Raw genomic sequence first — 24,061 nt, 5'->3', positions numbered from 1 at the left:
GAACCTGAAGAGGTGGACCGACTGATATCTTTAGAAATCTGCTCGTCCAGAGCCCAAAAAACTCAAATGATTTCTTTATGAGATATTTGCTAACTCTGATGACTTTAGATCTCAATACAATGCGTAGGATAGTTCACATTTGGTAAAATACATTCGTTATTCTCCAGTAAACCACGACAGGCAGGCAAATACGTCAAAGCGTTGAAGCAAAGTCCCGATTCAGCCGCCAAATATAAACATGCGCGTTCTGTCAGCGAGTGATTCAAGTCAACCGGTGGGCTGTTTCCACTTTTAATTGCCTGTACGTCACTGAAGTAGAGACAATGTCTTAAAGCTGTACGGTTCAACAGATTCACGCAGATTATCCTAGAATAAGTTGTAATATTTGTGAGGCCCTGTTTTTCCTGTTGTAAAAGTACGACAGAGACGCGAGGGTCGGGATTTGGTTTCATTCGTCTCAAATAAAAAAAATAAATAAAAAAGCTGCAAGAATTCAGGCATCAAATGACAATCAAAACATTACATTTACATTATGATGTGATCCATCCAAGCGTTTAATCAGTGATCGTCTGAGCATGCCTGCAGTGACTTTACCCAGCGTCCCGCATTACAGGTATGTCAAGCCATGATAGAAACAACTCAAACATGATTGAGCCATGAAACACCATTTTTTTTTTTTTTTTTTTTTTTAATTAACACTATTTGACCTACGTGTCACGTGTAAAAATAGGTTTTGTTAGTAACCCAAAATACTCTTTTTATACAAGCATGGTTTGACTGTACATCGTACTGATTGTATGGATTTATGCGTTTATCCACTCATGTTATCAGAGAACCAAGGTTACCTCTGTAACCTAAAGTTTTCATTACTATAGGGGAGAGGGGGGGGTAATTTGAGAAAGGCTGATGAGTTACAATCTCCTGATTGACCCTGATTATTAAATATCCAGTGCACTCTGCTGCAGTGTGATTGGTCCGCCTGTACAATATGAGGACAGCATGTATGAACAACTTTGGCAGTAGACATGAAGATGCTCCGATTACACAGATCAAGAGGAATAAACACTGATGAATGTCACAATGTTCAGATAGAAATATATCAAACTGACATTCATCCATCATCTTATGTGCGATTTAGCTTATCATTCAGTACATTTTCTACACGATACAGCCCCCCCCTCCCCCCTACCACCACCACCACCACCCTCCACCCCCACATCGGACCTCCTCTTACTCCTCTACAGCCCGAAGTCTGAAGGTCGGCTTCACGTCTCAACCTTAATGGAAAAGAATCAGCACTTCAATCACGTGACCCTTCATCGGTTCTCTAATTAAAACGTCAGCTTGCTACACCCCAAACTCTGATGAACTAATTAAACTCTGATGAACTAATTAAACCCGCAAAAACTTCACATCACAACTTCCCTTTTTTTTTTTTTTTTTTTTGCTGTAATTGCACCGGCACGTACACGCGAGATGAAACACCGCTACCGATCGATCCGTCATTTACCCGACCTTGGACCGCCGGAAAAAACCTTCGCGGTGCCATCGGTAGAAAATATTTTATATCGCTTATTGTTTCCCGTTAATCAGTTAACTTCAAGAGCGCTGAAGCTGTAAATTGAAGCTTTATGAATTAAAGTGACCACGTGACACGAGTGAGGAAGCCGAAGTTCTTCCATCTGGTTTAAAAAAATAAAGAAAAAGAAAAAAGCATGAAATCTGAGAGGCGACTCACCTCCTGTAAATGACGAACAGGGAGTGCTGGACAGTGAGTGCCTCCCCCCCCCCCCCGCTCTCCTCCCCCCTCCTTCGAGTTAAACCACTTCAAAAAAGTATGACATCAGCAAAATAAACACTTCACCGTCTGAGCTCATAGAAAATGTTAAATCAGACGAGAGCGGCACCTTTGAAGGTTTTTCCTCTTCATCGCCGATGTCCCTTCTGCTTCTTGTTCCTCGAAGGAGTCTTGATGGGCTGACTGGCGGCTCCGTTTTCCAGCGACGCCGAAACCGGAGCGGCCGGCGGAGACGTGGGAGAGAAAAAGACCGGCTCTGCGTCCATGCTGGACTTGAAGGGCCCGGTGGAAGAGAACTTCAGAGGACTGGAAGAAATAGAACAAAGAAAACTATCACCGTCGCCCCGTGGTTGTTTTTCTCTTTTTCAACCAGCCGGGTGTCCGTCCCGTCAATAACTCTCCAGACTCGCATAATAAACGTAGTAAAGACTTTGAAGGAATTGGTCCAATAAAATCGGATTCTGTCGCCGTGACGGCAGACGATGCTTCCAATATAACATTGCTGCAAATAAGCTAACAATTTTAAAATGCTTCACACAACTCGCAGCACAAGATCTATTCAATCAGCACACTTTCAAAAGTAGACACCCGAGATTAGCGTCACCAAAGGCGCGATATAATTATGCCATCCGGATTCTGGCTTTTGAAATGTGCGCTGATAACAAGCTGGGTGGTCCCCCTCCTCTTAAGCCGAGAGGACTCTGCATTCATGATTTCCAAAAAGAATATAAAATTTTGATTCGTCAAGACCGCAGGACAGTTTTCCACTTCACCTTGGTCCGTCTTAAATGAGATCGGGACCCGAGAAAGAGGCGGGGCTTCTGGACCATGTTTATATCTGGTTTCTTCTTCGCATGGCAGAGTTTCAACCCGCATTTCTGAATGCAGCGATGAACTGTGCTTACAAGACCATGTTGTTTTTTAGAAATGTTCTGCAGTGATTTCCACTCCAGAATTGTGTCTCTTTTTAATACAGTGCCAACCGAGAGCCCGGCCTCGCCCCTTGTGTACCGAATGTGTGTATTTCTTTGTTGTTGTTGTTTTTTAACTTGGACATGAACCAACTCTGTTTAATTTATCAAATATTGCAGAACTCCGTGTTCGCAGTTGATCTCGCACATCAAACGGACATCAGATCGTTCGAGCACCAACAGCTGTCCTTTCCGTTGCCTTTGTAGCCGAGTTTGTTCGGTGGGTTGTTGCCGTTGTTCCTGTTTTTCAAATCAGACTCTGGCTTGTTTGAGAAGTTGACATTTTGAGGAGACAGAAGTGAAATGCGGCTACTACTGCTCTGGATCTGAGAGAAGTGAATCGGGACAAAAAGCAGGAAGCTACGAATGCCAAGTTTCACAAAGGTTAAACTGAGGGGCTCCATAAAAACAGAACAAATTCCCTTTTAGGGCCTTTATACACCTGGGCTGTTTTTTTTTCCATGACATGAATTTACATATCAATAAAAAAAAAATTTGAACTGTTGTTTCACACACTAGTATATCTGAATACATTAATACCAGCCGTGCTGATTATCAAAAATATATTTTTGGCTGTTTTAAATGAGCCGGCTCTAATCTATTTGAACTTTATTTTGAAAAACCGTGGAAAGCGTCGCAGATTCACATCGTTGCCGTTATCAGGACGTGAAATTTGTGTCTGCAAGTATTTCGCATTTTCGAAGTCGTTTATTTCTTCATGCCCTCTGGTGTGTAAAGACATTTAGACTCTAAAATCAGACTTGTACACGTAAATCAAACGTCCCCTTTTATAAACCAAAAAATATATCAACATAGTTTGGATCCAATGAGGTAACAGACTGCAGGTAAAAGTGGTGTTTGAAGCCGGTCGACTGCTCTCATTTTGGACTGTTTGTTCTGCCAACACACCGGCTATTTGGGCTGAACAACCAGAGCTTTCTCTGTGTGTGTGTGTGTGTGTGTGTGTGTGTGTGTGTGTGTGTGTGTGTGTGTGTGTGTGTGTGTGTGTGTGTGTGTGTGTGTGTGTGTGTGTGTGTGTGTGTGTGTGTGTGTGTGTTACCTGATGGGTGTGCGTGGGCTGCTGTTGTGTCGGCGTACGTGTCGTGTTCGTGGTTCGAACGAGAAGCCTTCTTTCAGACTCTCGAGGACCGACGGAGCCACGTAGGTGAAACCCTAACGAGTAAAAAAAACAACAACAACAACAAAAAAAAAAAACGGTTACTATAACGACGCTCGCTCCCCCCACTTTAAAACAGGTGCGAGAGTGCGAAAAGGGAGGAGGCTCTCACAGCGAAGGCGAGCTCGGCGCTGTGGCTGAGCGTCGTGTCGTCCGGACTGTCCACCGGCGTCTGTCGGGTGAACCGGGTGTCGAACTGGCTCACGTCCTCGTCCGACTGCTGCAGAGACCCCCCCCCAAAAAAACATAGGATTTATAAAAGGTGAAATGAAAGTCTGTAAAAAATCAAATGTGAAACAAAAGGCGATGAGAGGTTTGGAAACATGAAACAGAAGTAGCGCGGGTGAGGTGAGCAGAGGTCGATGAACTAACTTCAAAGAAACGGAGAACAGAAAGACGAGCGGTGACCTACCAGCTGAGGTTTGTACGGCGGCTCCAGACTCCTGTTCAGCAGGTCGTCCCAGTTGACGTGCTTGAAGAACGGATGTTTCTGGAAAAGAATAAAAGCAAGCGACCTTTTGAGTTTGTGTCTTTGTGAAGCATTTTAATCACTCCATTAAAAAAGAAAAAAAAAAAAAGAAAGAAAAGAAAAGGAAAGCGGACCGTTCTCCGCCTACGCGGTGTGTCGGACAGCCTATAAACGGCAGCGAGGATCTATTTTAATGATCTTAATCGCGTTTAGTTTGTGTCCAAAATCCACTTTTGCTCGTGTAACGGCGGATAATCCCGTGCGAAGCGCTGGGGTTGGATTTAATCTCTTAATTGATCCGATGTGTGTCAACTGCACTTAACGCGAAATAAACCAATCAGAGCGTCGTCTTCTTGGGCACTGGTTTTTCCCACATTAACCGCCATTTAATTTATTATTTACAGCTCCTACGTTCTCGTGTGCTTAACATTGGCTTCATCTTGCTTTTAATTTCATAATCGAATTGTTGTGATTGCTTATTTTTCCCTCATGATCAAGTCTACCTGACTGTTTTTAAACTTTGTTTGCTTTCTGTCAAAGCACTTTGGTCAAACTCTGCTGTGTTTAAATGTGCTACATAAATAAATCTGACTTGACTACTCTGATAATGGCTTGAGCGGATTGTTATTATAACTGTGGATCTCAATAATAATAATAATAATAATCTTTCACACTGTAATCGTTATACTTGAAACCTTTTAACTATAAAATGACTTTTGGCCTGTCTGCTGCCTATAATGGCTTCATACATATATACACACTGTTGACTGTGTTTCTTGGTTTGTTTGTATATAATATATACTGTACTGTATATATATATATATATATATGTTGACTGTGTTTCTTGGTTTGTTTGTATATAATATATATAGATATATAATGTACTGTATATACTGTCCATTTTATATATTATATTTGTTACTGCTATTTTATTGCTTTTCTATTATTCTATTCTATTCTATTATTTCTATTATTATCTTATTGCTTCTGTATGCTGCTGTAGTGAAAAAATTTCCCCTCGGGGATTAATAAAGTAAATACCTACCTACCTACTTGGTATAAATAACGGATGGATGTTGATTCTTCAGATTGTTTTTGATTTATCAGTTTTCAACAGGTCTTGGGTCCCTTTTACATGTGGATTTGATGTAATTTTGGCATGTTGAATAATAATAATAATAATAATAATAATAATAATAATAATAGAAACCAAGTATGTGTGAGTGAAAAGAGAAGTTAGTCACCTGGATATCAGCGCAGTCGGCTTTGCTGGAGCCAAGTCTCTGAGCTGGATTCTTCTTCAGCAGCTGGGAAAAGAAAAAAGTGGCGTATCGTGTCACTGTAAAGATTAACCAGAGACAAAGTTTGAATTAATTCCCGTCAGTTTTGTTGAAATTTTAATAGGGCAGGCTTTATTTATTTTCTTTTTTTATAGAAGTGGGTAAAAACTCTTTTTCAGAGTTATATTTGTTTTGTTTTTTCGGAGCACCGATTTTTGCACTGTTTGCCTTTTTAGTTTCCTTCATTTGTTTGCGCAAACTTATTTTTTTAAATCTCCTTTTAATGAATAAATAACTTCGGTTTTACCATTTATCCCTCGTTTTAAGTTTCTCCTCTCGTACCAACGAGCTGGGTTTGAAGCATCGCGAGACAAACTGTGGCGAAACAAACCACCAATTGATTCAGATTCTCGACGTCTATATCCTCCAGAATGTTTTCATGTTGGGTTTTTTTTATGGTCACAGATTACCAACTCGTGAGAAAAGAAAAGGAGAACGAGGCCCGCTTTGGCTCCACAAACATGAAAACGAATTTGTGGTAGTTGTGAAGAAAAACAAACGCCGCCAGAGAGCGATTAAGCTGACAGGAACTATGTGGTGCTACGAGCAAACACAAACTATTTATAAAAGCTGAAAGGCGAAGCCTGTTCTACGGTCTGATCTGCACTCAAAACATCCATCATAAAAAAAATTTAAAAAGTAAATTCTACAAAGATAAATTGGGAGAAAAATCGGGGCACGTTTCTTTCTGTTTGCTCGCTGCGTGTTTCCTGGAGCGCGTCCTACATTTTGTTTTGGCACAAAGAAAAGACATGAGACGGTAAATTTCTCCGCCGCGTGCCGAGAAAGACGGACGGCCAGCTTTTTCTTGGCAGAGACGACAGGATGGAGGCGGCCGGCAGGAGGTGAGCCGCAGGAAATCGAAAACTACACAAGACCGACCGTTAGCGATCGTTGATCTGAGACCAAATCCACAAACAGTCGTCACGGTCCGTCATCTCCGTCCAGGTTCGTATAATATATGTCGCGAAGGCTTTGAAGGAATTTGTCCGACTAAGTTGAAAGTTGTCGCCGCGACCGTAAACGATGTTTCAAATATGGACGTTTGCTGCAAAGAAGCTACAAATCAAAACCCTTCAAAGTGTTTTTGGTTGATTGTTGCAATCAAAAATAGCTTGATTATGCAGTTTTACGTTTTCGAGTTTTATCTGATGTTTTTGTGGTAAAATTGCTGGGAATTGGCAAAAATGTAAAGTCATTGTTTTTAAAGTATGAGCTCCAGTAATAAAAAAAAAAAAGAAGTCATGTGTAATCCTTTCCTATGATTATAGGCATGCTGCACTTCAAAGAAATATTCTAGTTCTCATTTTCTCTTTACAAAACAGTCTGTGACAGTAATATAAAATACAAAAAGCTCCATCTGCTGTCAAATGTTTAAAACAAAATACTGTTTGCACAAAACATGTATAAATGTTCCTCAATCCCATAATATGACCACATTTCCCATAACCCCAATAACCCAGATATTTAGAGGGGTTTTTTTTTTTTTTTTTGATAAAGCACGTTTTGTTTGGAAAACTTGCGTTGTTCCCAAACACCTTTAGCAGAGCTTCTGTTGACATCAATTTAAGTTTTTGGTGAAAAAAAAAAAATAAAATCACAGGAATTTGGCAAATTTGCAAGCTCCCCGCAAATATTGTGCAGATTGATTTTATATACAACCGATACTCTGCATTCCTGTACTCAACAACAACACCAACGATATTCTCACTGCCAATCGCGCGTTACCGACCTTCTTGATGAGGTCCCGGGCGTCGATCGTCAGGTACGGCGGCAGGTTGAGTTTACACTTGAGGATCTTATCGATGGTCTTCTTCCTGTTTTCGGCCGTGAAAGGAGGCTGGTGGCGGAAATGACAAGAAAGAGTTCAGAGATTAAAAACTATTGTTCGATCCGTCGCTTGTAATACATTAGAAAAACTTTTTACAATAACGCCATAATAATAATAATAATAATAATAATAATAATAATAATAATAATTGACGGTTCCACCAAAGTTTTCAGGGCTGCACGTGTTGTCTGTCTGAATCAATCACAACTTTTTTCTTTTGAGTACTGTATTGTAGTTAAAGTGTTTCTTAACTTCAATAAACAAACACATTTTGTAGTCAAAGCACTGTTTGCCTCACTGTTTATCTCCTTCTGTAGAAAACCTAGTCTACAAAAATGCCCCCTTTTAAACACACGTCAGATGTTATTGGTAAAGTAAAACTATAAGAATTTACCTAAAAGGCTCTAAAAGAGACAATTCAAAGACTCATATTGAGGTTGAGGTGGTTTGAGCATGAGTTTAGCAGCGAGTAGAGCTCAACTAACATATCAGCTGTCCCATTTTATCAGCTGATATCAGCCTACGACAGACGTACTGGTGTTAGCGTATGTGTTGCTCAATATGCTAAAAAGAACATAATGCTGGAAAACGATGCTCGGAGTGAATTAGAAATTATTCTACGTGCGTATTTATATTGTTAAATCTGTTTTTTTGAAGGGTTTTTAATATAAGCAGTAAAATATGGACCTTTGTTACAGATCTGTTATTCTCAAGTGGCTGTTCCAGATTAGACCCAATTTTATTTTAAGGATGAATTCATTTTAGTATTAACTACAGCTCATGTACTTTATTGAATATCCTAATGTGTTGTTTTTCTTAATATTGTTATGAATTTCTTATTCGTGTAACTGTTTGTGTTCTTTTATTCATTCGTAATTGCTGTCAAGTCGATTTGACTCGTTTTGATTCTGTTTAATGTTGTGAAAGCGCTTCGGCTCAAGTTTTGTTGTGTTGTGTGTAAATGGAATTAAAAAGAATATTAACACGTTGTTAATGTTAATATTGGTACGATCAGTACTGATCAGGGCTCAGGTGGAGAGATCTGGAGCGAGTATAATATTTATCCGATATCAATTCAACCCCAAATAGAAAAATGACAAAGAAAAGCCCGTTGTAATTTCCTGTAGTTTTCCTCATTAATTAATCACTCCGGCTCACCGATCCGGTCATCATATCGTACATGAGGGCCCCGAGGCTCCACCAGTCCACCGCTCTGTTGTGACCCGTCCTGGTCAGGATCTCCGGAGCCCTGAAAGACCAGAAGACGGGAAAGTGAGCAAATTAAGGGAGAAAAATGAAGTGAAAAAAGTAAATTTGTGTTTGCTTTATTAAATGGACGATTATGGAAAATAAAGCTGGAGTACATAACTGACACAAACAGGTTATTACGACAGAGATTACGAGTTTGAGAGTGTGCGTGTTCGAACCGTTACCTACATGTACTCTATGGTGCCGCAGAAGGTGTGTGTGACGCTGCCGTCGTGGATCGATTCCTTGCATAGGCCGAAGTCGGTGAGCTTGATGTGACCTTGGAAAAAAAAAGAGAAAAAGATAAATCATATCGAAGAAAACGGCTATCAGTGGTTGATGTGTAAAGGCTGCATTTATAACACATTTATTTATACACAAGGAAAGAAGCTGTACTTTTCCTACGACGACTCGTCAAAACGTCTGCAGATGTTTTTTAAAGCCACCAGTTCCACCTGTGATTTCCCCGATAAACAAACAGAACTATCGATTATCATGTCGAGCTTAATTCGGCTGTAAGATCGAGAGCACTGGTCTTATTTATTTATTTTTTTCACGTCCCAGCAGCCCGGCGGTGCCACCGAGTATCTTGTGTTGGGTCGAATTGTATCTATGCGTAGTGCGCTTTTGGACAAACACAAAGAGTGGTGCGTTACCTTGGTGATTGAGCATGATGTTTTCAGGTTTCAGGTCCCGGTAAATAATGCCGTTGGAGTGGAGGTGACCGAGGGCCAACGTGATCTCTCCTAGATAGAAACTACGCACACACACGAGTTTATTTGAATTTAATAAAAATGTTAGGAATAATTTATAGTGAAACTATTCAACATCATCACGACGGTGGGCAGAGGTGGCATCTTACCAGGCGGTGTCCTCCATGAAGATGCCCTCCTTCTCCAGCTGCATGAACAATTCTCCTCCTGGTGACACACAGCAGAACAGACATTGTTCCTCGACACGTTCCTTTATTTCTCCCCCCCACCTCCCTTCTATCCTGTTACGAATGTTAAAAACAAAGACCTTGTTTCCACCCAGCATTACCAGTCCGTACCGATCTGTCCTGACGTCATCGACGTACACCATGAAAATATACAATCAAAGAACGAGAAAAGAAGTGGGAGGACATGAAACCTCATTTTAATGTGCCGTCTATTTGAAAATTCAGGAAGTATTGAACGTTTGTAAATGTTTGAACACGGGTTCAGTGCATTTGTAATTTACAACCTGAATCGTCAGGACCAGATCGGTTAGGGTCAGATTACTTAAATTGGTCCAGCACGCCGAGCTCCACCGCTGTAGATTAATGAACTACGGGAGCGGGCGGCAGCTTTTCTACAGCTGTGGGTCTGATGTGTCGGAAGTTACACGATATAAACTAAAAGGGAAAAACATATATATATATAAATATATATATATATAAATAAAACTTTTTAGCCGACCACTTGTGATCCGATCGCGCCAGAACGAATCAGATCGGACGTTAATGCAAAGTGTGTACGGTGGGGGTGGGGGTCAAACGGGATCTGGTGTCGGTCCTCCCTCCAACCCATCAGCGCCTCCAACCTTACCGATCAGACACTCCAGGATGAGGTAGAGTTTCCCTCCGGTCTGGAAGGCGTAGAGCAGATCCACGATGAACGGGTGTCTCACCGTCTCCAGGATCTCCCGCTCCGCTCGCGTGTGTGCCGTGTCTTTAGCGTTACACACGATTTTAGCCTGCGAGAGACAAACAGTGGGAGTGGGCACAGTGCAAATGTGGAGCGAGGCAGAAACAGGACAGGAGGGAGGGGGAAGCAGCGTAGAGGCCTCGACTAAGTACCTTTTTCAGGACCTTCATGGCAAATGTTTTCCCCGTCTGGGCGCCTTGAACCTTCCTCACCTGGAAAACCTTCGAGAGACAGAAGGGCAGCGATAAGTTGTAAAGAGGCAACTGACTGCGGGACTGTGCTAAAATTGATATTTTTAATCAGTGATGAAAAGGTGAATAACAGTAAATGAATCCAGATTGAGTCATTTGGTAATAAATACCGTGAAGAATTTGCTGGTTCCATTAAAAATTAAAAATGACCGCATCTCTGATTTATATCGCTGTAAATAGATCATATCTGTTAATTATCATAATGCTATAATGTTTACAGTATTGTTTGTATTAAAAAGTCCATCCAGGATTTCACTGAGGTGGGGTTTTTTTTTGTGATGGTTGCGATCAAAAATGTTTCATTTTGCGGCAGATTTTCTCAAAAATATTGATGTGATGTGAAATTGAGCAAATCAGAAAGAAAAAAAATTGCAAGACAAGGAAAAAAAAACTTTTTTTTAACTACCTAATAAATAGAAATATGTAATCACTTCCTTTAATAATAAGCATGCTGCACATTTCAGAAATATGTTTGTTATACTCTTTTCTTATTTATTTATTGAACTTAGAGAACCATAGTGACTCTAAATGTCTGTGACTAATAGATTCTACAGCTGCTGTCAAAATAAGAGCTTTAAAAGCTGTTTAATTAATATTAATTCAACACAGGCCTACAGCATGAACACCTTTTAGATACTTAAAAAAAAAAATTGTTCTACTGCAACATGTGTGGAAACCAGTAAGTTCAGAGATAAACAATCAAATATTACTTTAAACTGTGTTCTAGGATTCATATTCTGAGTAGTTCTAAATAAAGTGTGTGGAAAGCAAAAGATATGCATATATGTATTTAACAGTCCCGCTCACCTTCCCATAGGCTCCTTTTCCCAGCACCGTTAGCAGCTCGAAGCAGTCGGGTCCGACTCTCTCACTGTTTCGGTTGACGCTTTCACTGGTCAGCTCCACCTCCTCCGTCTGAACACTGGGGAAGAAGCACGACACAGAAGACAAGCAGGATGAATATGAAACATTTTTTTGTATTACAGTAGCACCGTTTAAAAAAAATAAATAAATCAATTTCAAATTTCCACTTACTTCTCAGGTTCTGTCACCGTGAAGTCACAGACGTCGTCCTGTAGACAGGAAACGGGGTTAAACACGGTTTTAACAGTAAGTAAAGAACTAACTTATTATTTGAACTTATAACAGTGAGTCAAACACTTTATACATTTTAACCAAATTACCCATAAAAACACAAAAGACACGTATGTCCCAGCGAAGTGTCGCGCGATCAAAATGTGAATAAAGCCAATAATAAAAAGGGGATGAAACCAGTGAACCGTTTCTGTATTAACTGAACAAGCTGAAGTCTTTTTTTATTTAACAATAACGGTCACGTGCAACAAACCTCCGTGTCGCTGATGTCCTCCGTCTCCAAGTCGATGTCAAACACTCCGGCCATCCTGCAACAAGAGACCGCTCGGTCAAACGGTTGCACCTCGCAAAGGAATAGGACTTCTGTGCAGCAACTGTTAGAAAAATTACTCAGAGGCTTGGTTCAAAAAAATCAAAACATGTCGGACATTTATTCTTTGCAAGAAGGAGCAACTACATGCACCCTCAAAGAAAGATGTGCAGCAGTGGTCCCAGATCTCCTCCCCAGGGCAGCTTTTATAGTGACAAACAGTTGACAAGTCACTCCCATTCCCTTTGTATCTGCTTTCGTATGGTAATACAGAGTTGATTGTAGGTCACAAGATAAGGACACAGGGGGAGTCGGCAATTAGATGCAGAAAGTAAAACAAAAAGGAATCACTTGCAAATAAAAGAGAAAACAGAAGAGACTTTCCGGAGTCACAATGCAAATAAGAGGAAGAGACAAATCTTTTTTTTCCATCAGCAACGTACAGAAAACTATTTGCTGACATTTGCTATCACATTAAGTTGTCAACCAATCCTACATAAAAGGTGCTTTATATCTCTGCAGGAGTCGTATTTAAGATGATTTTTCTCAATATTACTGTGGAGTGATTTTTGTTTTTTTGTCAGTGTGCTACAGGTAATGAGGGTGATATTATAAATGGGTGCGCGACGGCGTTATGGGGGCAGAAGGCGGGTTACAGCGAAGACCGTCATTGACCTCAGCTTCAGTCAACTCTGTGACCAATTTTATTTTTTTACGTTTTGTTTGTTGTCGGCAATAAACTTTGAGGAATCGAGTGAAGCCATATCTGTCGTCATCGTTTTGAAGGCTGGGAGTCGGACAGCTGCACTCTCCAAGTGGTGAAATGGTATACAGGGGTGAATGAAAAAAAACAAAACCACAGGATTCAGATGGCCCTTTTTCCACGGGGTCCCTGAAACTGGTACGAAAGCCACCAGACTCCATTAACAAAAACTGTAATTGTACTTTTGAAGAACGCAGCCTAGTTGTTGAGTTTAGTATTTCAGCCGTCGTCATCTTGTTATTTTTAGGAGCCAGAAGCGACCATATTTGGACGAACCGGGGAAGAGCGAGCGTTGAATCTGACTCAATCTGTCGGGTTACCCCGAAGACACGATGCCCCGCCCACTCCTACACCTGAAAACTGACTGCAATCAAACCAGACACGCCCCAAAACACCTCTGTTTGAGGCCTAATATCTAATTAATGATGGGATTATTTTTCATAAGGACGCCGTAATGATTTGTGAAAAATACATATTGACTTTGTATTTTATGAAAAGAAGTTGGCGCTTTTTTGAACGGGAGTCTGCGGAAGCCGGAGTGATTTTATCCGAAGCAGCCCCTACTGGCTCTTGGTGGTATTGCATTCCCCAGAACCGTTTTACATGATTTCATTTTAGTTTCTAAAAAAAAAAAAAAAAAAACGTTCTCATGACAAAACACTTGAGTTTCAACATTTTACACTCGTTATTTAACACAGAAAACACCATCTGTTTAACTTTTCTTGACGTTCAAGGCGAATTCCTGACATCAACCCAAATCCTCTGAACACGGTTGGAAAGCCGTCGATATGCTGCAGTTCACACCCGCTGATTCAGGCAGCGATGACGCATAAACTCTAAAAAAAGTGCCAAACCCGAATACCGTCACGATGCTTCCAATTCAGCAGCCGAGAGAAAATGAAGGGAACCCGACTCCCCAATACCGAGCGACCTTTTCCGTCCGCGTTTTTCACTTTCTACGCGTTATTTTTAATGTTCACATTTCATCTAACGCACTCTGAGCTGCTTTTGTTGCTGAAGTCTGTTGTACAAAACCTTTTGTCCGAGTTACCGCTGAGAAATCGTGTCGGACATCCCCCACTAAGCAGCCATGGATCCCACCTTTAAATAAACCTTTATTAAAAAAAAAAAAAAACACATGAAAGAACAAAATCACTTCTCCACCAAGACAAAAAAAATAAATAAATAAATAAACAAACTTGAGTCTGGTTTATTAAAGCCCGACACTCGCTGTACTGGCAAAACTGGATTTGCCTGAGAAGCACAATGATGCTGATGACACATTTCCAAATGTATGAAAACTTTCTATTGATTGTGAAAACATTTAAAATAATTAATAATAATAAATAAATCCCACTCTGCTGAGGCGTGTTCAAATCCGGACCAGAACAACAACAACAAGGTGTTTAAAAATTAAAAAATAAAAAGGTGTGGGGAAAGACTAACCTGTCTTTAGCTCTGCCTTCAGTCTCCACCTCTAGAAAGCTTAAACGACACGTGACACGTGTCCTTGCCACGTGTTTATTCAGGTTACAAACGTCAAAAACAAACAAAAAAAAACAACAAACAAACAAAAAAAAAAGAAGAAGCCAGCATGTTAATCTGTGACGTCACATGTCAAAATGTTCCGCGAGCATGAATTAAATCTCTTAACTTCTCCCGTAACAGGTCGTCTTAACGCCGCTTTAAAAAAAACAAACAAAAACAACAACAAAAAAGCAGCCGTCGGGTGTTTTTACGTGTCAGCTGTCAAAGCTAACAGCTGCGTTGACAGGTCGCGAGCACAACAAACAACAAAACAAAAACAACAACATGCTAATACTAGCTTTGCGTCTCACCTGCGAAGCGCTGCTACATCCGGTAGCTCCTCCGTTTGAGTCAGTCCGGTAGATTTGAAGCAGGTTTGTTGTTTTTATTATATATATATATATATAAATATAAATATATATATAGTCGACCAGCTGTGGCTGTCATACAGCGCGCACACAAACACGCACACACACACACAGCTGTTCTGGTTCACTGCATGCTGCTCTGATTGAAGCTCCGTGCTGCCGCTGCTGCTGCTGGGCGTTCACCTTTGACCTGCGACGTCATCAGTGACGGAAACCCTTAAAAGGACAACAACGAGAGCTGGGCGGGGATAACAACATTGATATTACATCGGGTAATGATGATAGTAATAATAAATTGTAGTGGTTGCGTCCTTCATCAAATCTTCTAAAAAATAAAGTATATATGATATTACTAATAACTGTTTTTAATGTTTTAATCACTGTTCTTAATTGTTTTTAAATGTCCTTTTCTTTTGCCTTGTGTTTTGATGCTTTTAATGGTTTTATGTGAAGCACTTTGAATTGCCTTGTTGTTGAAATGTGCTCAACAAATAAACTTCCCTTGCCATGCCTTTTAAAATGTGTAATATATGATATGACTTGTGCTGCATAGTAACTAAGTACGTTTAAGTTCTGAGGTATTAAGTGTTGAAATGATCCGATATCTCACCGAAATTCAAAGATTCACATATTTGCGAATCAGAATTGAGTTTTTTGGTCTTTCCTCTCCCAGTAATCATCTGATGACCCCTCGCATTTATCTGCTGGATATAAAGTGGTTCAAATGAGCTCCACCTGCAGCAGCTACAACACTCACATGCTGCTGACGCACCGATGCTTCACCATTATTAATCTAATGATGTCAAACATAATAAGACCAAACCAAGACTTTCATACTTTTAACAACATTTTACTGCTAACATTTCTGTACTAATACAACACTTTTACTTGTAATGGAGTATATATATATATATATTTTTTTCCGTTAGGGTACTTTCCACATCGTAAAAGATCTGAATTCTATTTCCACCTCACAGTTCAGCAAAATGTGATTGAAATTGAGCATATTCAACCTTTTGGCGCTTAAAAATGAATAAAAAAGGAAACTTACCGACTCAAACACAAAGGAACAAAAAGACAAAAAGGCACAAAGCTAGCATGCAAACAAAACAAACAAAAAGCACAGCAGTCTCTTTTTTTTTTTCTTTTTTTTTGTCACGTTTTTGGGAGACATTGTTCTGATAAACAGTTCAAACCCGAACCAAAGACTTTTCGCTTTGTTACATGCCTCCATTGTCTCTCTGGGTTTCACACAGAAGTGACACATGTTGTGCTGTGCCACCCAGGATGAAGTGTTTTTTCAGAATACCTGTCAATTTTGTGGTTGTTACTTCCCTTTGTCGTCATCAACGCAGTCAACACAGTTAATACAGTCAACACTTGAATTTATAACATTTTAGTTGTGTAGACAAATAGAACAGTAGAAATCTAAACAGGCTGCAGGAGATTACCACAAATAAAACATGTAAGTAAAAAAAAAATAATAATCTTAACTTAAAGATCAAATTCAGAAAAAACATCATAAACAAATCAGTAAAAGTGCAGCAACGTACCCTCAGATACACAGTCCGGTTATTTCAGCTGTAAAGGAAGATGGAAATCTAGCATCATAGCTGAATTGAAAAAGGTTACCGGTGAAGAGATTTGGTCAAAATACAGAAGTGGGCTGACCGCGGAAAATAGTGTTTCGGCAGTTAAAGGAAGTCTTCTGTGGTCTGAGAGACTGAAGTTTCACTGCTGGCAAGGACAGACAAAAATAAAGGTACGAGAAGATGAAGTCTTCCTGGAGTACGACGATTCTTGTCGGTGAGTAAAGAAAATGTGCCAGATAGCACACTAAGAAATTAAGATTACAGGCAGAAAAATAAGCTTCATTCATAGATGAAGAAATTCCGCTTTATAAAAGATGAAACTAAAATCAAGTGGACTGACAGACACGGAGCGATGATCACAAGGATGTGTTTACAGATGGATTTTTTTTTGTTTTTTTTGTCTGTGCTGACTGTTGTGACAGCAGTTCGGTTTTATCTTGCTTTTTTTTGGAGTTACAGTACTTGGGATACTGTCAGAGATAACACGAGTGGCAGCACATGAAAAGATCTACAAATTTAGAATTACTTTTAAAGGTAAGAAATTATGTGACATCTGCCGTTGAACTTGAAAGATGTGGCATGATATTTAAGTTTCAGAGAAAATTGAGTGTCGTCTGCATAATGGCAAAATTCGAAGTCTTACAAGTGGCCCTTTGAATGAGTGTAAAAAAGGAAACAGTAGGAACTTAAGTTTGATCCCCGAGGGACACCAGAAGGAGGAAAACTCCCCGCAGAAACCCTTTTCTGTCTGTTATTCAGCAACATAACTCAGATAGTCAGATAGTTGGTGACACTAATGGATGTCTGGATCTTCTGTGCTGCGTGTGTGAAGGATCCACGTCTTAGAGTCTGTAGCTTCTTTGCAGCTGACATCCATCAAAATGAGCTCTATTGGACAAATTCTTTTATAAGTCTTCACTACATAAAAAAAAATACAAGTTTGCGTCACCGTGGATGGAAAACTGCAACGTTGACTGGTTGATTTTTTTTTTGGCGGTATTGCCATGCTGGACGATAAGGTTCGAATCCAGGAGGTGACAACGCTTTTTTTTTAGTTGTTTCTTAACTATAATTTAAATTTTCCTGTAAATTAGACGGCTCTACGTATTGCAGTGGGCTTTAATTTTTGTCCACAACAGGAAAACGTGTGACTGTCACGCCTAGACAGGCCAAAGCGTGTGTACTGTATTTCACGTTTTTGTTGTAATATATAAATTAAAAAAAAAAAAAAATACATATTGTTTATGTGGACTTCCATTTTGACTCCGTCTAGGGTTCATCACCGTGACCGGGTTTCGGATGCTGTTCGTGCCGGCTGCGGAGGTCCAACACATCCAGTTCGGTTCGACAGTCACTCTGGCCTGTAACATCTCCTACCTTTACGATACAACATGGCTGAAGCACAACCCGGATCTGACGCCCACTGTGGTCCTTTGCACCAGCCTCAAAGAGGGACACCCAGTCCTGAGTAGGACACAATTTCAGATGCTGATTTAAAACACGCAGCTGCAGCGAGTATGACTTGACTACATGTGATCTTTTTCAGAGTTCCAGGTCAGCTCTCGTCACTCGGTGAGCTTGAGGAACCGGTCTCTGGCTCTGAGCATCTCTGGCTTTGAGGAAAAGGACCTGGGGCTGTACTACTGCATGGGCAATGCGAACAGTTGTTTAGTGGTTGGGAGCGGAACCATAATTCAGGGTGAGTCGTTTTGTGATAGAAAATCCTGTTCTGAGATTTTTCAGATTTTTTTTTTTAATTCAGACAAGTTTACATGCCAATCACAATGAAAACAGCTTTATATATTCAGGCAATTAAATCTGTCATACTCAATGACTTCCTTAACCTTCAGTTAAAGCTGTAGATTTCCCTGCATGTTTCTCTCCCGTATGCACAGTAGGTGCACCCTGTACTAGCAGTAGCTAGTAGGTATCTTTGGGTTTTTCGCCTGCATGTCTTAATGTGTATTTCTATGTGCAAGAAGCACGAATGGAAAAGATCCCAAAGTGTTACAACAAAGTTAAAACTCACCTTTTTGGGGATTGTTATTTCTTGGCACAAATCAGTTACAGATTTGGGATTTCTCAGTTGATTAATAATAATAATAATAATAATAATAATAATAATAATAATAATAAATTAATCAAGCAGAAAAAAGCCTCAGCTTCATTTGTCTTCAGGTCCAGATTTCCCTCGGTTTCCCTTCCACCACTGGTACTGTCTCTGTGTGGGCTCCGGGCTGCTGATTATGGTGCTGGCTGTTTGCATCAGCTGCTGGAAAGCGAAGTCCAAAGAAAAAGAAGAGAACCGCCAACGACAACAATAACACCTCTTATGACACGCTGAAAATGTCAAGGTTTCGCTATATATTATATTGTGCTGTAAGAAAGGCCTGCTTGGTTCTTTTCAGTCATTTGTGGGGATTTTACAAAGACACTGTTGCTGCATCCCGGGCTTAGCACTGTTTAAGATGATTTTGACATGGTTTAAAGAAATAGTCACCATCCAGGTTGGTTTCGACCCCAGTAGCAGGATGATATATATGAATACAGCCCCACTATTCTGCAGTGCTGTAAAGTGTTTACTATATCATGAATAAATCCACATTAAAATAAATAAATGTAAGTGTAGGAAAAAAACAAAACTTTTTACAGCCTTTTTTTTTTTAAAGCATATTTGTAAATTATTTTATTGTAAATCATTAATAAATTTGCCAGGTTGCTTGCCTTCCTGTGTCATGCAATTGCTCACGACTTAAGCTCTTCTGCTGTAATTATAAATGTGGGACTGCGTCCGTTAGGATTACCGGGTTGCCTTTTGGATTTCACGATAAAATGGCAGGCTTGTAAGCAGTAAAAGGAGAAAAAGGACGAGCGCCCGAACAGGGACTTGAACCCTGGACCCTCAGATTAAAAGTCTGATGCTCTACCGACTGAGCTATCCGGGCTCTGTGAATCCTCGGTAATGTTGATAATATTGTCAATTAACATGCCAGTCTGTCCGTCTCTTATATTAAATAATACGTACTAACACGTTAATTACCATTAACTTTACTTTAGCTTTACGCGGTCTTTTGCTGTAAACGGCATTTTATAAGTTCGTTGTCATGACATCCACAAAGAAAATCATCAAATTTACAAGACGAGCATTGTTGTCAGCGCCCGACGTCATCTGAAATTGGAATGAAGTGCCACGATTGGCTGAGTAGAATGGAGCGACGCCATTGGCTCTCCACAGGACTGCTGAACAGCTGGTACTTTTCACGTTGTCAAAATGGTTCTCCATTTATTTCAGGAAATTTACCCGCTGGGGAAAATTATTATAATTCATTACAGGACTAAATTCACTTATTTCAAACATCTAAAATGAAATATTTCTAAACAGACAGTTAATTCCAGTTTAAAAAGAATGGTGAGCCGTGTGTTCTATGTATAATCGATATGTCGTAAAAAAAATAATCATAGGTTTGTTGTAATTTCAGTATAATCATATCCACATAAAAAAATTAAATCAAAAATAACTCGCAGGCCCCAGCGAGATTTGAACTCGCGACCCCTGGTTTACAAGACCAGTGCTCTAACCCCTGAGCTATGGAGCCTGAGATGATGGCTCATGACGTCATATTTGGTTAAATCGTTGTGTTCCGTCCGCACGTGATGTTTTTATTTATTTATTTCGGTGTTTATATTAAAAAGATAAACTCTGATACGGTAAACAGGAACAAGGAGGTCAAGAGAAAGACGAGTAGGAGCCTCGAATACAAATAAACGTCCACTGGGAATCGGGCATCACGTCAAGCGTCCTCTTTTAAAACTCGTTTAAACGTATTCTTAGCAAATATTTTTTTTTATAAAAATGTATTTGGGTATCTCTGCTTTTATTATATTTTTATTTATGTCTTTTTTTTTCTCCATATTTTGCCTTTATCCCGCCCAAAGTGAAATTTCTGACTTGTCCACCAGGCGGCAGCATGTGACCAACCAGTGAATCTCCAAAGTGGCCCGAAAAGGAAAGTTACGTTTTAATTTCACTGCAACACTGATTTAAATATATATATTAAAAAAAAAAAACATGCATTGTGTCATATTTCATTTGGACAAGCGTGCAATGCAAGTGCAGCTCTATAATAATAACTTAAAAAAAAAAAAAAAAGGTCAAAGCAGAAAAAAACAAGGTCACACCACAGGGTTCAATCAATAGATAGTGTTGCATGGCGATGGCATGGCATGTGTTGGGAGCCCCGATTTCTATTGGTCGTAGGGGGCACGGGTGGGTCTGGGGGGGGGGGACCGAGGAGCTGCAGCTTTATACCAACTTTTCCTCCGACAAAGTGGAGATGGACGCGAAGGGATAGAAAAGGGAATAAACATGGAAGAGTTTATTTCAGGGCACCATGGGCGCACCTTTTTCCAACCCTTAATAACCCAATAGAGGGATTGCGTTTCCTCTCTGTGTGGATTGTGTATTTTTCTTTAAATATTTTAAGCACAAAGAAGAAGGATTTTTTTCTTTCTTTCTTTCTTTCTTTGTGGGGTCAGAGGAGGGAGAGACAGAAAGGAGCCATGGTGGAGCCGAAAAGGTAGATTTCATTCATGAAGTGGTTTCGTTGTGGTTCCTGGATTTTGCTCCAAACGTGTCGGACTTGGACGCAGAAGATCCCATCAACAGGTGTGAATGGTTTTTTTTTTTATTATTATTCCGAGTCTTAACATGTTGTAAAAAAAAGTAAATAAATAAACAGACGCGAGGGCACCAAAGTGTCGGTATGAAAACTATATTAAAGACTTTTAAATTTGACGGGATATTAGTTTAAAAAAAATAAAAATGTAATAACGGAATATAAAAAGTATTGGGAGCCCAGAAGGCGCAGGTTTCTTTTTTGGTTCCTTCTGGTTCTTGCAGCGTTGCCGGAGATCCGGACCGGTTGAACCTGTTCTGATGGGTCGCTCCGGCTCGGTCACTACTGAGGTTGCGCTGTTGGAAGCAATTACTTTTCCCAACATTTCGTTTTGCTACGCCCCAAACTACGAGAGGAAGAAAAAAAAAAAATAGAAAAACACACACACACACACACTCCGGCTGTTGCTCCCATCGTCCCCGCCGAGGCTGGTCCCTGCTCCGGGTTTTAAATGCCGACACGTCCCCGAGAAAGGAACCGCAGAAGCGTTTTGTTTATTTTTATTTTTTTAATTATTTTTTTTTTTTAGGCGACACCGAGGACATTTCCCCTCCCGATGAACGTTAAAGGCCGTGGCTGTTAAAAAAAAAAAAAAAAAAAAAAAAAAAATCCTGGCTATCGGCGCGTCTGGAGCCAAACAGAAAGCACAACATCCAGGCCGCTTTGTCGTCTCCGTGCGCTCCGGGGCTGCTCCAAGCGCCGGCATTACACGGCGTTACAAACCAAGGAAGGTCGGAGCCAAAGCGGAGGGGAACCGCGATTTCCGTCACCTCCCCCCCGGTGGCCATGCGAGGAGCTCGGATCTTCGTCGGAGAATGTGTCGCCTTCTCCCGGCGTTAGCTCCGCCGCGGCTCCATGTAAGACAACCAGACCTGGCTTTTGTTTTTTTCCGCTCCGGGACACACCTCGGCCTTTAGTGGTTCATCGCGAGGGGGAGAGAGGCGCTCAGACACCGAGACAGGGCGAGATTCAAACTGATACCGAGATAAAGAGCCTGCTGTGTGCGGAAGGCACCTTGTTTACTGTGTTCGGCCTCTGCTTCCAGCAGCCGGGCGGTATTGAGGCTAACACCCCCCCTCCCCGACCCCCTACCACCACCACCACCACCCCTACCCCTACCACCACCCCCTCTCCTCCCGTTCACATCATCCGACGGGGTTCAGCTCTTCTTCCAGACTGTGTTTTTTTTTTTTTTTTTTTATCTCATGACTAATTTCCTCCCTCAGGGCTAACAGTAACAACATGCTCCTGGCCTCTGCCGTGGTGGTGTGGGAATGGCTGAACGAGCACGGCCGGTGGCGGCCCTACAGCCCCGCCGTCTCCCACCAGATAGAGGCGGCCATCCGGAGCAGCGACCCCCGCGGAGGGAGCGTGGTCCTCGGCCAGGTGGACAGCCGGCTCTCGCCGTACATCATCGATCTCCAGTCCATGCACCAGTTCAGACAGGACACGGGTAAGACCCGGGGTGGGCTGGGAGATGATGCATTGTGCACGATTGTCGTGTTTTGGCTTTTCATTGGAGGTTTAGAGCTATAAAACTTACAGCAGAGTGTAATAACTGGCACTAAAACGGTACTGTGGCACTTTAACAGGTAGTACATTGATGTGAAATCTGCTGTTTTGCCACCTGGGTGTTGCTAATCATGATCAAAAAGCTTTTATATATAAAAAAAAAACAAAAAAAACCCCACCTTTATCAACAGACCTGTGTGAACTAGAAAAAGTCTCAGCACTTCTTCTCACACAATGAACTCAATATTATAGGAGATAAGAGTCGAGGTGCCCAAATAAAGGACCAACAATTAATCTGGATGGAGGGACAAAAATAAAACGTTCATCTTGTGTGAAATCACATTTAGTTCAAATTCGGTACATTTTTTTTACGGAAATTAAACGTTCTAAATCTAAAATAAAATATCAAAACACTACTCTCAAATCGGCGTCGTTTGATTACTTTGCAGAAATTATCGTCATAAACATTCGTCTCTGTCTCGACTCGCAGCCCGAAGTCGGTGACGTAGGACAGAGAGAGGGTACCGTTATTCTTCGTAGACAAGACCCTGGCAAAGAAGGTGCGGTCCGAATTTGGCCCGCGGATCCCCCCCCCCCCTCCTGTGTGACCCTGCTGTCGTCCAACAAACCGCCTGCCAGATGTTGACACAAGATTTTATTTAGGTCAATATGAGGGAAATATGCAATAAGGGGAACTCAAAGACCCCATCTGTGTGTTTTCACGGTGCAGGAGCCGAGTGTTGGCCTCGTCTCTCCGTAGGAAGGTAACTGTCACGTGTCCGACCCCAGCGGGGAAGGTTCGACCGTCTTGGTGCTCGTTTCTTTTCTCTGAAAGTTGACAGATTGGAAGATTTAATTTTGGATGACGCAGTCGTACGTTGCATCAGGGGTCTCCAACCTTTAGCTCTCGATCCAGCGGTGAAGAGCGCGACCCGGTTCTGAGTAGATGGTTCGCTTCCCACACGTGGGCTCACTTTGGGCGGGCCGCCGAGGCATACGTCCGTCCAAGAGGGCGCTGCTATCGACGCGGCCGGTTTAAAGATTGGACGACCGATCCGGTGACACCGACGGTCGTCTGAATTCCACAACTTTTCAAATTAAAAGCGCAGAGAGAGAAAAAAAAAAAAAAACAGCGCGTGCTGTTGCGATACAAAATCTGTGTTGAATATCAATTTCTTATTGTTCGCATTAAAATAAACTTATTCGGCTGGTTTTGGGTGGAGCTCAGCTATGTGAATAAATGTTACTCAACAGTAGGCCCCGCGGCACTTTTATTTTGTCAACGTGGCTTTGATGAATCCAGTGCAGCTGCACTGAAATGTGACTTCTTTCACAGGAGTAGATCTGTGGACTCGTATTTGGCCCAGTTAAGAGTTTTCCGAACGGATCCAGCGACCCGTGACGGCGCAGCTGTAAAACAGAGCTTTTACCCCCCCTTCCTCTCCCCCCCCAAAAAAGAGCACAAA

General features: G+C 41.1%; 3 protein-coding genes, 2 non-coding genes and 1 gene segment (V, D, J or C); 3 read left to right on the top strand and 3 right to left on the bottom strand.

The window, feature by feature from the left end:
• LOC138632312 (high affinity choline transporter 1-like) overlaps positions 1–24,061 on the top strand; it is a 243,151-nt gene that overhangs the window by 143,179 nt on the left and 75,911 nt on the right. The gene's annotated exons all lie outside the window — the stretch shown is intronic.
• On the bottom strand, positions 1,806–14,989 carry LOC138632298 (ribosomal protein S6 kinase beta-2-like). Of its 2 annotated transcripts, XM_069717772.1 has the most exons (17): positions 14,759–14,989; positions 14,367–14,429; positions 12,101–12,155; positions 11,788–11,825; positions 11,560–11,674; positions 10,654–10,722; positions 10,403–10,550; positions 9,697–9,754; positions 9,491–9,591; positions 9,024–9,114; positions 8,745–8,835; positions 7,488–7,595; positions 5,660–5,722; positions 4,359–4,436; positions 4,059–4,166; positions 3,830–3,942; positions 1,806–2,104 (listed from the first exon to the last, which is right to left on the bottom strand). In XM_069717772.1, the coding sequence occupies exons 3-17, from the start codon at positions 12,152–12,154 to the stop codon at positions 1,927–1,929; spliced, it is 1,413 nt and encodes a 470-aa protein (XP_069573873.1). In that variant the 5' UTR covers position 12,155; positions 14,367–14,429; positions 14,759–14,989; the 3' UTR covers positions 1,806–1,926. The 2 variants fall into 2 exon arrangements, with proteins under 2 accessions (XP_069573873.1, XP_069573874.1); XM_069717773.1 differs by lacking the exon at positions 14,367–14,429.
• On the top strand, positions 16,468–19,016 carry LOC138632299 (Ig kappa chain V-V region T1-like). The segment is given in 4 exon segments: positions 16,468–16,621; positions 17,681–17,875; positions 17,954–18,106; positions 18,586–19,016. Coding segments are annotated over 4 exon segments (528 nt in total).
• On the bottom strand, positions 19,280–19,352 carry trnak-uuu (transfer RNA lysine (anticodon UUU)). The gene has a single exon. It is a non-coding gene; the product is annotated as a tRNA-Lys (tRNA).
• trnat-ugu (transfer RNA threonine (anticodon UGU)) lies at positions 19,931–20,003 on the bottom strand. The gene has a single exon. It is a non-coding gene; the product is annotated as a tRNA-Thr (tRNA).
• The window catches only part of LOC138632324 (E3 ubiquitin-protein ligase DTX4-like), a 33,048-nt gene continuing 29,971 nt past the window's right edge, over positions 20,985–24,061 (top strand). Inside the window, exons 1-3 of one of the 2 annotated variants that reach the window (XM_069717822.1) lie at positions 20,985–21,073; positions 21,613–21,940; positions 22,310–22,536. In XM_069717822.1, coding sequence (XP_069573923.1) covers positions 21,939–21,940; positions 22,310–22,536 — 229 coding nt within the window. In that variant the 5' untranslated portion in view covers positions 20,985–21,073; positions 21,613–21,938. The remainder of the gene's footprint in view (positions 21,074–21,612; positions 21,941–22,309; positions 22,537–24,061) is intronic. The other variant, XM_069717823.1, reaches the window with a different exon arrangement.

This window comes from Brachyistius frenatus, unplaced genomic scaffold (assembly GCF_029030835.1).
Source record: "Brachyistius frenatus isolate BFR_SWC_R1_liver_20210118 unplaced genomic scaffold, ASM2903083v1 Contig_180, whole genome shotgun sequence".
Classification (NCBI taxonomy): Eukaryota; Metazoa; Chordata; class Actinopteri; family Embiotocidae; genus Brachyistius; species Brachyistius frenatus.
This window is presented reverse-complemented; position numbering and strand designations above follow the sequence as displayed.